The sequence below is a fragment of the Morone saxatilis genome, unplaced genomic scaffold (assembly GCF_004916995.1).
Source record: "Morone saxatilis isolate NCDOM2014 unplaced genomic scaffold, NCSU_SB_2.0 Contig5, whole genome shotgun sequence".
Classification (NCBI taxonomy): Eukaryota; Metazoa; Chordata; class Actinopteri; family Moronidae; genus Morone; species Morone saxatilis.
Genome location: NW_023340095.1, coordinates 1,008,468 through 1,023,501, shown reverse-complemented (window position 1 = coordinate 1,023,501; position 15,034 = coordinate 1,008,468). Strand labels below are relative to the sequence as shown.

The 15,034-nt window shown below is 37.7% G+C and overlaps 1 protein-coding gene across 30 annotated transcripts in view; it reads right to left on the bottom strand.

The window, feature by feature from the left end:
• Positions 1-12,822, bottom strand: part of LOC118338832 (titin-like) — a 176,484-nt gene extending 163,662 nt beyond the window's left edge. For 16 of the 30 annotated variants that reach the window (XM_035676220.1, XM_035676221.1, XM_035676222.1 and 13 more), the window contains exons 1-7: positions 12,599-12,808; positions 5,781-5,884; positions 4,995-5,198; positions 4,316-4,603; positions 4,122-4,207; positions 3,429-3,649; positions 3,055-3,283 (exon numbers count right to left, since the gene is read on the bottom strand). In XM_035676220.1, the coding sequence (XP_035532113.1) occupies positions 3,055-3,283; positions 3,429-3,649; positions 4,122-4,207; positions 4,316-4,603; positions 4,995-5,198; positions 5,781-5,871 (1,119 nt within the window). In that variant the 5' untranslated portion in view covers positions 5,872-5,884; positions 12,599-12,808. Of the gene's footprint in view, positions 1-3,054; positions 3,284-3,428; positions 3,650-4,121; positions 4,208-4,315; positions 4,604-4,994; positions 5,199-5,780; positions 5,885-12,598 lie in introns of all 30 variants that reach the window. The other 14 variants (XM_035676206.1, XM_035676210.1, XM_035676212.1 and 11 more) reach the window with 3 other exon arrangements.
• Positions 12,823-15,034: the final 2,212 nt, after the last annotated feature.

Sequence of the window (15,034 nt, the reverse complement as noted above, 5' to 3'; positions counted from 1 at the left end):
ATATTTTATATTTTATTGTCTGTTGTGAAATTGAATGTTTAAATTTTAGTATTAGGAAATGTCTGTGCACTTTATCTGTTTCACCGTGGGTGAATGAGAAACGTCCTCTCGATTCCTTGTATGTCTGGTGCATGTGAAGAATTGACATTAAAGCTGACTTTCACTTTGACTTTGACTCTTGCGGACGTATTTATTTTTACGTATTTCATGATGTAATTATTTCAGCATCCATTTGATCTGTTTATTGACATTAAATAACAGAAACATCTGATTATTTAAGCTCATACCGCCACAGTGAGACAGACTAAAGGGTCAATATTTATTCACACAATAACTAGAGGTGAAAATTTACATTTTGTTAGGTGAGAACACTACTTTAGAGGTGCTGGTAGGTGTAGTTATAAACTTCTGACAGAGCCTGGCTGGCTGTTTCCCCCTGCTTCCAGTCTTTATGCTAAGCTAGGCTAACCATGTAATCCTGTAATGCCATTGATTACTAAATGAGGGAACAGAATTAATACATTTGGCACAAAAATGTGTAATTTAAGTGAATTAGTAATGTGATGAATCAATTTATGAACATTTTGTCCCTCAACACCTTCCTGTCTCTGTAACAGACACCAAAACAATGAGTATATGTACACGTACACCAGTATCGCTGTCACAATTTCAGAGAATCTGGTTTACATGTTTGCACATGTAAATGTAATTTGTAATGTAAGATATCCAGATAGTTGATGTGTAAAGTTAATGAAATTGTTTAATTCAGGTGTGGAAACTGGGTGGACAGGATACTAGTGTGCCTGTAAATGTCCTCAAGTAAACATTTAAGATCATCTGATGAACAGCACATGCTCATCTGTTTGACGTGTAGGAAAAGACAACATCAAGAAATTGATAAGAGCAAAAACGAAAAAGTGAAGAAAAGTGAAGTGGAAACCACAACCTTGTGACAGCAAAACTCAAAAAAGAAGCAGTGAAAGTGCTCAAAAAAGATGACGGAGCAACTGTGACGTATCCACTCGTGACGGACGAAGAACTACCTGCTCCTCCAGTTTCTGGACGGACGGGCGGACATCTTGGTTAAGATCACAGTAACACCACTCTTCATCGGATAAACTGGACAAACTAGTTTCTTCAGTTGGATGGAGGTCGAGGTTTGAAACAGATGACGAGTCTTTGTGATTGAAGACAGAGGACAAATCTTCACAGACATACGACGAACTGAAGCTCATCTCCTTTACTGAAGTGGACTCTGGTTCTCCCACTGAGGACGTCGGGTTTCGATCATCTAAAGTTTCACAAACACCCTCCTCTTCACCGTCCACGTCCGAATGATTGACGTTATCGTCACGTGTCATTTCCTCGTGGCTCGTATCCTCATCCCATCCCTCGGCATTCTGGGTAAATCCAGATGATTCTGACTTCATTTTGACAGTTTGAGGCTAATGACCAAATCAAAAGAGTTTAAACTGCTTTTATGAGCCAAAACATTTTTAAGAGACTTCTTTTTAAGAAAGAAACCAAGAAGTGAAAGTAACACAAAAGTGACGATCACAAACATTCGTATTGGATGAAGGATGGAGGAACTGTAGGATTATAGCATGGAGTTTTCTGAGGGACATGAAAGTGAGATTTCTTCAACCCAAACTTTACTAGAAGTTAACAAAAAAATGTGAAACACACACATTAGTGTTCAATGTACGAGTCGCTAAATTGGTAACAACAAAATCCAGAAGACATTTTCACTGGTTGCAGTTTATTTTTAAATGTATCCTTTTAGTTCCACATATCTCACAAGTCTGATTGGAACAACCTGCCCCGTTCACTTAGATCTATTACCTCCTTTCATTTCTTTAAGTCAGCCATTTTACTTACCTTCAAACTACCTGCTCTTGCTACCAATTATATAGTATAAACATGGATATTTACTGTAGAGTGTATTTGTGTTGTTTTATGTATTCTCGATATATTTGTCAAGGGGCTTATCAGTTATCACTCAGTTTACTTCCACTGATTATTATGAGAATAATTAATATTCACTTTTTAAAACATTAATTATTTTTGTCTTTATTTTTTATTTATACATAATGTGAAAAGAAGATGCAACAGAACTTGGCTGGGAATGCAGTAAATGTTCATATATGTTACTTTAAAGGCTATGTAAATAATATGATATTAATGCTCTTCAGAATAAAAAGAAGAAGAACAAACAGTCAATAATGTTATTTTCTCGTCCAGCTACCTGAGTGCCGTCGCACGGCAACATCGTCATGCTTCCTCTGAACGTCGGTTAGTGACATTTAAAACAGTGAGACAAAACATTGAGGTTTCCTTTTGTTTGAGTGAGCAGAACGAGAGGATTCACAAACAGACAAGACCTTTAGAGGGTTGTTAAAGAAACATATTGAACATAAAAACGATAAAAAGATGAGTTTATGTTCACAAATTTGAGTAAAGGCAAAATAAATAACATACAAAGACAAACACTGAGGAGCAATTTGTCGACAAGAGAAGGAGGAGGTTTAAAGACAGTTTCTGCTTCTGCTTTAGCTTAAATATCTCCAATAAATGGAGCACCAAACATCTGCAAAACATATATTATATATTAACTCTATTTGTAGAGAGAAGTTGGTGGTAGTAGAAGAACTGCAGGTCAAATGTAAGTATTCATTTACAGGCTTTTAACACAGACAGATATTTTGAGCAGATTATTTCCTGTGGTTGGTTTCTAATGCAGGGTGAGGCTGTTGATCAGAGACTGAAGCTATGTCACTGTACTGTGTATATTTTTAAAGTTTCTTCACACCCTTTAATATCAAAAACATCTCGCAACCTTTGGCAACCCCTAGTGGAGGTCCCAACCACTAGGCCAAAGACTGTGTAATTAAAATTTGATGCCAAATGCCCCAATTTGGCTCCAGATTCTTTGGTTGAATGTTAGAAATCAAAACACCATCCGTCTTTCTGTCTCTCAGATTGCTCCCTGTTTGATCTGACCACCAGGTGGTGGTATGAACCCTCCTCCCTCACCCCAAGCGGGCGCTCCCTCACCTCTTTGACCCCGGTGACCTGCTGCTCCCAGCGCTGCTCCTGGCCCACCTGCGTGACGGTGCTGGTCATGCTGGTCATGCTGGTGTAACTGGCCTCAGCCATGTAGCCTCCCTGCTTCCAGGGGGGTAGGACGTCGGCGCCGCCGGCGACCAACTGCTTGCGCGTGGTGATCGGAGACTTGACCGGCCTGATGGGGGAGACTGAGAGTCTTGAAGTGGGAGAAGCAGGCCTGGAGACGGGGGAAGGAGGTCACATTACAGGCCTGCAGAGGGCCAACCTCCGAGAACACGTCACCCCGCTCACTGCTCTACAACCTCAAAAACAATAACCTCTAAAAACACTAACTACAGGTCTCAACTACAGGCTCCACCCACCTGACAGGAGTTGGCGTCGGTGCCTTCACATGTCTGACGGGTGATGGTGACTGTTGGCGTCCTCCGGTCACCTTGGCGACCAGCGAGGGCTGAGTCGGGGACTTGGACATGGGCTTTGGAGGGACTCTGGGTGGAGTCTTGTGGGCCAGCTGCTGAGTCAGCTCGGCGCTCTCCACATGCATCCCCATCATGGCGGTGGCCTGGAAACTGGCCTCCATCCTCTGAGGACGGACCGACGAGGGGAGAGCAGAGGAGAATAACATCAGAGAGGGTAAAAGTAGAGAAAATTACATACATTTAAATAAAAAAAACAATTACAGGAGATTGACTGAGAATTAATGAAAAACAAGATAAGAAATGACATGAGATGAGATTACATTGGATTATATTACTGAGATCAAATGAAATAGATTATATGAAATTAAATTATATGAGACATTCAATTAGAGATAGTTTTGATTAGTTAAGACAGTAAGAGATGGGATTCAATTAGATGAGAACATTAAATCAAAGGAGACAACATTAGAAAGAGTCCAGAAAAAAATAGATGTAATAAAACCAGATAGAAGAGATAGTCCAATAAAATATGACAAATAATGACATTTAACTGGATTAGGATGAGACTTACTTCCACTGTATTCAATAAACACATTAAATGAGATTTTAATGACATTATATTTGTTTATTTGTTACCTTTTCTACTCTGGTCTGACGGGTCTGTGAAATCTGAGAGGTTGAAATCACAGTCTTGGTTTTCTTTGCTGGAACGGCTTCTTCACCTGAACACGGATCAGTTCAGTTCAGTGATATTGATTAAATAACCTCAATATCATTATCAAAGAAGTCTGTGTAAAGGTTTAAAGGTTTAAAGGTTTAAAGGTCCTCACCCTGGACCAGCAGTTCAGCGGTGGAGGTGGCCCGTCCACTGCTGTTTGTTGCAGTCACAGAATATGTCCCAGAATCCTCTGGGAAGGCCTCTGCGATCAGCAGACTGTGCAGGTCTCCCTCCTGGAGGATCCTGAAGTCAGCTGAGCTCTGGATCTCGGCTCCCTCTCGGTAGAACTTCACCACAGGTGTTGGGATACCTGTGACTCTGACATCCAGCCTCACCTGGCTGCCCTGTCTCACCGTGGAGCTCTGCAGTCTCTGAAGGAAGCTGGGAGGCGCCGTCTCCGCTGGAGGGGACGATTATTGATGCATATTCATTATGTTGAGACTCACATACCAGCTGTTACTCACATACTGCTATTAATCAATGTGTACTTTTTAAATACAAATGAAATAAAAAAGTACAAACTGTATTAATTAAGACGTTTTCTTTCTGTTGGACCTTTCTGTGAATACTGTCTCCTTTGGTGTTCCTCAACGCTACATCTTAGGCCTTATTTTATTGTCATTAAATTTGCTTTCATTGGCCTCTACTTCTCGACAATTCAAACATTCCTCACATTTTCTGCGCAGCTCTATTTCCCCCAAAAAACGGAGCAAAATACAGTATAGTAAAATACTCTTCAGTCTCTCCTACATGATCTTAACTTTATGTATAGTTTCTACTTGAGCGCTCACCTGTAACAAGAAGTTCAGCGGTGCTCGTGGCTTGTCCTGCACCATTGGTGGCTCTGACGGAAAATCTTCCGCTGTGTGCGGCGGTCACAGCGGGGATTCTCAGAACAGCGCGGCCATCGCTGAACGAGATCTGAACGCCGGGCAAAGCGGCGGCAGTAAGAACCTGGCCATCACGGAACCAACTCACCTCAGGAACTGGAGAACCTGTAGAGGAGAACCAGACCAGGTTTATTGTCAGAGAACACACAGAACACATGAAGTGATGGAAACCACTGCTTTAATATTATTAGTTAATGTTAAACTCTCAGACACAAGGAACAAAATATAATAAAACTGTTTAGTTAATTATTCTTAGAATTCAGTAAATTACGTACTCAGCTCTTAATGTGGAGGACCCCCACTTAGAGAGGATTCTGACATAAGGATCCCCCTCTGAATATTTTTTTTATTTTTAGGTTTTGAGATAATAAGGTCATCCTCAATCAATCATTGAACTGGGATCAACATAAATTACAGTCAATCCAAATGGCCAACCCTCTTTCTTTCCTTCCAAAAAGTGTGATAAAAGTTAAAATATTCACACTCCATGACCCCTGTTGGTTGAAAATCAATGGTTTATCTATAATGATACATCATCATTTATTTGTTGACTATATTTAGTTTTAATAATATGAATCTGCAGAGTAACTAAAGTTTTAGATTTACCTAAAGTGCAAGATTTACCTCAAAAATGTTCTTACATTCTGTGTTTTGGACAAATGTTTAAAGTAAAAAGTTGTTTCTTACCACTAACTTGAGCCTCGAACGTTGCGGCACTACCCTCTAGTGCCACAACGCTCTGTAGCGGCTGTATGAACGTTGGCGCTTGTGTTGACATGATTGTCGGCACCCTGAAGAGAAACAAAGAGTTTAAATGTCAGTCAGTGATCTGCAGCTTAAAGACATTTTACTGATATCAAACCGAACAGCCTCAAACAGCCTGAATTTAGCTGAACACCACAGACTGGGTGTGAAATGTCTGTTCTTCAGTTTAGGAGCAGCTTTTAGGGAAGGAAAGGAGACGCTGTAATTCCTCTCCAGAAATAGACGTCCAAATGCGTCTGTCACAGCTCCAATGACCGACTCTAACACCAGCAGAGCTCAACTGGAGACAACTGCACATTCATTATTAGTCGCAGTTTATTATCAGCCAGTGACGTTAACGAGTAATGAAACTTCAAGATAAGACAGTGTCGTCAGCAAAGAAACGACAGCTCCAGTTATTAATTCATACTTTCTGTTGACATGTAACCTTTTGTGGTTGAACGAAGTCATTGCAAAGCAAACGTGGAAGCAGTGTGATGATGTTATAGTGCATAAAAAGCTCTCACAGAGGAGGATGACGGGTCAATAACCAACCAACAGCAGGTATATTTTATATTTAACAATAAAAACCATAGAGGTGATGGATCAGAAAAAGTCGTATGAACCAGGTTGGTAGTGAATGCTGCTGATTGGGGCGTCAGGTCAGCTCATATGGGTCAGTATTAACAGACAGACTGGAGGTAAAAGACCCACCTTCAGCCTGTGAGGATATCTTGGTGTCATACCTACACAGTATTGTATTTTATTGCTTTATCTCTGTTAAAATGACGAGTATTCAGATGTTCCTGCCAAGTACAGCAGCAGATATTCATCGATCCGTTATTGAGGAAACAGAACCAGGAGGTGGAACAAACACTAGCAGCCAACCATTCAAACAATACCTCAACAATCACTAACAACCAGATATTTCAAAAAAGGGCAACAAGAAAGTCGTCAAGTCAACTTTATTGTCAGATAAAGTTGACTTGACCTGACTTTGAAACACAACCGCGACTTGACTTTGAAACACAACCGCGGTGCACTATATGGTCAGTGCTCAATACAAAACCAGTTCAACCAACAATCAGTGAGTCCTGATCTCAACAAACAACAACTATTTGAGATCCAAGGAACACAAACACTCACAATGCAACCGTTGGCCAATGACAATAAACCAAAGTGATGCCTCTTGTGTCTCTACAACCTTATTGATTCTCCGATAACTCCGGTGTTGTGTTATTATGAATCCCATTGCTTTTGTTATCAATACATCCAGCATTCGAACGCTAGTAGAAAGCAGTAGGATCCGTAATAACACTCTGGACTTTCTCCCATCGTCCGGCTAGTCAGACTGGGAGCTTGATGGTTTGATAGCGACTGCACGGAGTAGAAAGAGGATGGAGAATAATCTGATTCTGTAAAACCAGCAAACTATGAAATACACACTTTCGAAATGTTGTGATGTGAGCTGGAGCTACTGTGCTAGCTCTGGGAAACCGTCTCGCCTGCATGTTAGCTGAAGCTCTATGCTAACCCTCAACATAGCTAACATTAGCTACATTACTCAGCGTATCGTTGTTCATGCTCTATGAACATATATATTATATATATCGTTAGAAATTGAAATTTAATGCACACATTTTAACTCTCTGATTATTATTTCTATTGTTATAATGTCTTTGTTCAGCAACTTAAGCAACTGTAATGCAACCAATTTCCCCCGGGGATCAATAAAGTATTTCAGGGTATTAGAGAATCACTCACTCAACCGTTAAAGGCATTGATCGCTGCACTACGTCTCCTCCATACTGCTAGCAACTGCAGCTTCCTCCATCACTATGGTTGGAAGGACGGAAACTGATACGTTTTTATTAACACCAAAGCCATTATTGATTCCAGCAGTGTATACTGAGTTTGATGTCATTGTTTGCAATGTGCAAGATCAGAAAAACATAATTGATACAAGAATCAATCAACTCTGAGGACATTTTCAATTGATTAGATGATTTGGAATCGGTTCTAGATTTGCATCCCTACTGAAAAAAATAATTATAGTTTAGAGAATCACTACCAGTACGACAGAGCGGGACAGACCCCAGATTTAAAAACTCAGATTAACTTTAATCTTCTGAAACATTCAGATGTGTTTTAAATGAAACAATCAGAAGTTTGTAATCTTTACAGTCTTATTTTTGGTCTTTTTGCAGAAGAAAAAGAAGAAAAGCTAACTGGTTAAGTGCAAACGTGTTTAGTTTTATTGATGTACAGATTTAAAAGCAGTTGGATGAAAATGTGCTGAGTGTCTGCTGCCGTTCTCTCAGCAGACAGTTTGAGTTTCACAGTCAGACAGAAGCTATAAATGTCAGGAGGCGGGGCTTGTTGGGGGGCAGAGGACGGTGACAGACGGCGGCAGCTGGAGGACGGCCGCATGTTACAGTCATCATCATCATCATCATCATCATTATCATCATCATCATCATCATCACAACCATCATCACCATCAACAGCAACAGAGGAAAAACGGGCTTAAACCAGGCTGAGAACTTCAATACTAACTTACAGAAAACTCCATGTGAATCAATGTGATGAGACAAGTTTGTCCACTAACCACCTTTAAAATCACACTAATGTGTAAAATATCTGTGTATAAACAAAGTTTACAACAAGAACAAAACTAAATTATAACCAGAAAGGATAGAAATAAAATATACAAAGAAATAAAAATAATGATTGTTTATTGATTGACTTTGTCATGACCTCGGTGTATAAACGTGAACTCGGCTCTTCCTGCGACCCCCCCCCCCCNNCCCCCAGCATTCTGGTCTCAGATCAGGAGCCACATTTAGCCTCAGCTGGCGTTTCTTTCTTTACTGCTGACAGCTGTTCCTAGATCAGTTCAATAACTGGTTAACTTCTCAGCCTCTATTGATCCGTTATATACTCTTCTATTGATATCTGATTGGAAACATGTCTGATTATTGCTTTTTATTCACTGAAAGAAAAGTTAAAAGTCTCTTTAATTATTCAGATGTTTAAGTTTTATTGTCTTGACAAACTAACGTCTTTAATGTTGATCAGATGTTTTTCTTCACATTTAATTCATTTAAATGCAGTTTGTTATTGTGGACTACAGCTGACTTTGTGTTACTGATATTAATATTATTATATATTATAGAGACTGATGAAGAAACTGCAGAACAAAAATATTGTTCACTTTATTGTTATTCATATTTTTACTGCTGTGTTTTTCATCTTTTGTTTTGTTTGTTTGTATAACAAAATAAAAAAATAAATGTATAATAAAATTATTATTGTTATTTTTTTTTTAATTTTCTTTGGAAATAAAGTTTATCATTCTGATGTTAAAGGGAGGAAAAATATCTCATATATTCTGTTTGTGAGTGAAAACTTAATAACAGCTGACATGTTATATTATATCAGGCTCTAATTCAGGATTTGTTTGGATGTTATTTACAAGTAAACATGAGAGATGCAGTTTTTATGACTGTTGTCAGAACTCATTAATAAACAAACATATGAAGTAATTTAAAATTGTTTTAAAAATCTAATTTTGACATCAGTGTCACTAATAAAGACACTTTCAGATGAAAGAGTATTTAAGAGAACTGACAACCAATGAGCTGTGGAGGGTGTGAGACCCTTTAAGTTCAGTTTAGGGCCCCTAAACCTCCTCCCACCATCCCTCACCCTCCTCCCACCGTTCACACGTGTGAGGAAACTTTTACGACTTTGTTACGACAGAACAGGAAGCTCTCTGATAAAATCATCAAAACTAACTTTGATTTTAAAACTCTTCATGATAAATTCCTTTATTCATTATTTTAAAGTATAAAACACTTATATAACTTATATTTAAAATATAACTGATAGAGTGAGTTACACACTTTAAAGTTCACTGCCAACATGTCGACCAACATTAAGTTATATAATTGTTTATATGATTTCTAAAAGTGAACATGAGCAACAAAATCACTTCAGATTGATTATTATTATTATAATCTGACAGAATTTTAAAATGTTTTTTATAATATTTGATTTATTATAAATGGTAATGATACTAATTATAACACAGAAGCTACTTCAAATGTTGCACATCAGGTGAAAAAATAAATCCTTTTGAAATAATTCTTAAAAGTAAATTTAATAATAAAAAATACAAATAGTGAGAATTAATATCAGAGCAACAGTGTAGTAATAATCTGCCCTGATTTCAATAGTCAATAATTGTACTGTAGAGAATCAATACATCTTTATCTGTATTTATCTCATTTATATTATTTATTTAAGAACAGGAAAAAAGAAATCTAAAAATTACAAATTCACCCACATGTACTTTTAAATCCAAATATTGTCACAAATACAGAAAGAAAATTATTCATGCTCAGATCAACTTTTTACTCTGTTTACTTTATTTAAATGAATTTATTTTTAGTACACTTCTTTTCTGATTGAATATAAATTTTAATATTATGTAATATAATATACTATACTGTATAAAATAATATACTTTAATATAAATCCATTTTCAGCAGCTGAAGAGTTAAATTTACATATTTTTTGTTGTTTTCTGACAAATGTATTTTATTTGAATATTTACTTGTTTTATTACTTGTATTTTGTAACTTTGGCTCTAAATTGATGTATTGAAGTTATCTATTAAAAATATTTCACAAACATTTTAAAGAAATGATTCAATGTAGAAAATAATCATCACACAATCATTAGTTTTAGTCACTGCTTATACTGCAGTATTATAGATACTTTACTGCAGAATTCACATTTGGATGTTTTCCTCCATCTTATTTATCTGACTGCTGCTGTCAGGTAAAAACCTTCTATCTCTAAAATGTAAACCTTTATTCTGAAAAAACGCCTTATTTCCTGTCAGTGACACAGTGACTTGAAAAATTTGTGAAAATATTTGATTAACTTCTTCCAACAGGTTTTTCATGAATAAATCAGCCAAATAAAATCAAATAAACAACAAATAAATAAACGTATTATATGTTTATAAGGTGAATTAAGTCTTAAAACATTGTTAAATATTTGTAATGATGTCACTGATAGACGAAGTTTCCCTCTGACATTAACTAACACATTAACAGTATCAGCAGTAATAACACTGCAGAATTATTACAGTAATAATACCACAGTAATAACACTGCAGTACACTGCTGTGTTATTACTGTGGTATTAATATTTTAGTATTATTACTATAAATAACTTCTGAACCTTACATTTTTTGGATGGTTTAACTTTAAATTTTAACGTCGGTCCTCATTTGTTGTTTTTAAACAACGTATAAATAAATAAGGTGACTAAGTAACTGTAAGTGATGTCATCAGTGTGACTGAGCTGTGATTAGACGAAGAGCCTGATATAAACTATTTCTTTAACATGAATCAGATGAGCGATGCTGCACAAGCCGAGAAAACTAATTCAGACAATATAAGAAACAGATGGATCCAATCACATTAATCTAAACATGCAATAAAAAAAAGCAAATAACAGCGATAAATAAATAAAAAACACAAAATCCATTTAGAGAAGCTTCTGTTTCCTTTATGTTTCACAATAATTTAGCCTTTTAAGTTTGGTTCAAACATAAAACAATAAATAACAATGTCTACATAAGAAAATATAAAAAGCAGCAATGAGGTCCTTTAACAGCAGCAACTAATAATCACCAATTATTCACTATATTTACTGTTTATTACCTCACAAAACATCCTCTGTCTGCCAGTGACATCGTTCAGAAATGTGAGAATAATGAAATTTTGTTTTACAAAAATGTTTTTACTGACATGTTCTTCCTAAAACTAAATGAATCTACAACAATGCAACCAGCAGAAAACAGCAGTTTATTTTTACAGCCCTGAACTCATAAATCATATTTTATATTTACTGTACGACAATACGTCCATAAACACCACAAAAACTTCAATAGCAAAATAAAAGTTTATAAAAGTAAGTTTGAGATGAAAATTTAACAAAAGTCTTGCATCTTATTTTTTTATAAATTAACTTGGTTTATGTATCATTATATTATATTTCTTCACTTTCATGTTGTTCTAGGAAGCTGATAATCAATAAGATCAACTGCAGTTTTTGCTGATTTATGTTGGAGGTCTTTGAACGCCTCGTCAGGACAGCTGTTTTTTCTTTTTAGTGCTGTCAGCTGATTTGAGACAAGGTGTCACAGATTCACTCTGCAGCTGACAACCACCGACACCGATCACACCCTGATCGATCAATCTATTGCTCAGCAACCGATACACACAAAACTTTAACAGAAATCAGAACTCTCTCAGCATGTTGGAACAAACTCAGCTGATATTTACAGATCAGAATCTGAGCGACAGATATGGCAGTGGCCAAAAATACACCGCCCCCCCTGCCCTGACCCCGGGCAGTTTGATTGACAGCCACCATGTGGCACATAGCTGGAGGTGCAAGTGATAGCCCCCGCTGCTGATTCCCTTAAAAAGCCATCAGCCGCCCAGCTGACAGTCCACTCTCATGCTATCAGCGGCTATTCTGGGATCAGTGCACGCGGCCGCTTCCAACTCAACCCACAAACACAGAATATAACTAACTATATAATAAATATAAAACACAAACACAGAAAACTAGAGTCCATCCTCTCAGTCTGATATGTCCCCGTAAACCACATGAGTGAGCGCAGACAGGCACATTGATAGTTAAAGTAAATGTGGGGACACAAGGTGGATGTTACTCACTTGTTTCCACAAGAGTGCCTCAGAATGATGGGACGGAGCCCAGGGACTCAAACAAGTCTCCTTATCCAGAAAGTGTTTTTCCAAAAAAATCCAAGATGAGAACGGTCGAGCCTCGAAATATTCCCCCCCAAAAAAACAAAACTACACAGTGAAACGCCGTGTAGTTTTGCTTCCCCTCGCAATCCCTCCACCCGAGGCAAGGCTGGGAATGCTCCAACTGCTCAGGAGGGCCCAGACGGTGGTTTAGGTCTTTATACCAGGGGGGACAACCTGCATCATCACACCACCGACGCTCCCTATTGGCCAGTGGGACACTCAAGGGGGGGCGGGGACATGATGGGACAGGGCAGCCATTTATGAAACCTCCAGCCCGTTAGTCACTGTTGATTCACTTTGATTCTGATCGATTGAGATCGTCTTTGATCACAGAGTCTGATTGGATCAATAAGTTACAGAGTAAAAGTTTGAGAGTTAAAGTGACAGTCAGAGAGTCGTTAAATATCCGCTGACCAAAAGGAGGCAGAGGCTGTCCCCGTCAGTCAACCCCCGCCCCCCTCCACAGGCTGCTGTTATAACACTGGAACAAGCTGTCTGTTTACACTCATTCATTTATTGAACCTGTCTCACTGTCACTGAGGCTGTCTCACCCTCCTTCAGGGTTGGTTTGGTAACAGTCAGCTGTCAATCATCCATCATCCCTCCACCAGGAATCTGCTGAACTACCAAACCGTCCAAATCAAACTACAGCAAGATTCAAGTTTCACTGTTTTAAAGCTACAAAAATAATAATAAAATAACACTTTATGTGCAGGGTCAAAACGTAAGTTTACAGGTTTTTTTTACACATTTTTTTCTGTATTTTTTAAACAAATGAAAATATTAATACAATTATTAAAAAAAATAGCCTGCAATGTAAAATAACATGAAAAATCTGTAACAATAGTCTATTTATTTAAAGAGAATTTTTCACATAAAATAAATGTGCAAATCTATAATTTTTATTGTTTATTTAATAGATTAAACTGTTAAATTAAAGTTAAATACTGTTAATACAGCCACAGCAGCTCGAAGAGAGCTTCACTCCACTTAATAAATAATTAAATCAACAGCTCAACTTTATTTATACTGCACCATTCATATAAACAAATAGAAACAACACACAAAAACAATTGTACAAGGCAAAAAAATTAATACACTAAAAAAACAATAAAAACACGAAAAAATGGTTTTAAAAAAAATTAAAATAAAATAGAATATAGGAAAATTATACCAGAGCAACAGTTATCAATAATCACACTGTAGAGACTCAATTCATTTGGATTTATTTAATTCAAAAGAGTTAGAAACATTAAAAAACACAGTTAAAATTTTCTTTTATATAGTAGAAAATTTTACTTTTGGAAGAACTTCAGTTTCACATCCACCAGATTTACTCTGATTTATTTATTTTACTTGAACTTAACATCTGCGACCAAATAACACGTAATTTTACTCTTCATTTCTCTTTCAAATGATGTTAAAATAATATAAATAATAATAAAACAATACTTTATGTGCAGGGTAGGAACTACAGGGGAGCTTTACTCTTCTTAAAGGGACATTTGCATTAAGGTTGGTCATTTAGAAGCCCAGTCATATTTTTTCAGATTGCTCGTGCATTTCCCTTCACTTCCCGGGGAGAGGGAGAATCGGATTTCAGTTGGTTGCACTCCTGCTTTCCAATGATGGTAAAAATCATAATTTTGCGTTTCATTTGTAAGCAGGAAAGTCTCATGTATCTGTAGAGGGAGTGAGACTACAACAATACTCCTCTTTTTTTTTTTCACTCACACTACAGACTCCACAGATGTCAGTGGGTGGACTAAGCAAAATTAACCGCCATTCTTTGTTTTGGGGAGCTAGACGGGGAGCGCTGTCGATCAGACGTTCGACTGTTTGTAATTGCATCTATATTGGAAAATTTGTGGAAAAGTGTGCGTCGACAGATGTCGGGTGCTACCTTTTATGGCCGGCAAGTATGACGAAAGGAGGCAGCTGAGCTCTGCCCGGGCGAGGACCCTGCCTGTCGCGACCAGAGCGCCACCAGCGTTGGTGCCTGTGCTCTCACTGTGCGTTAGGACACACGGACGGTCTGACTGTAAGTGAGTGTGTTCTGGATTTTCTTTTGTATAAAACAACGTTGCATGTATGTACAACAATTTCGTTCAGCGATTTCACAAAGTTTTCCGTTATACGTAAACGTCAGGTGTCAACGAAACTAGCTTGCTTACTGCACAAACAGCTGCAGCTGCATTGGCTAACCTACTTGGGTTGGCAACGCTAACACAAAAACCCATGGCATCGGCTAAAGAACTGTTGTGCTTCCATGGTTCTTGTAAGACATATCGCTACAGCCTTTCTGAATGGGTCCTGCAAGGTGGGAGAGATGGGTCGGGC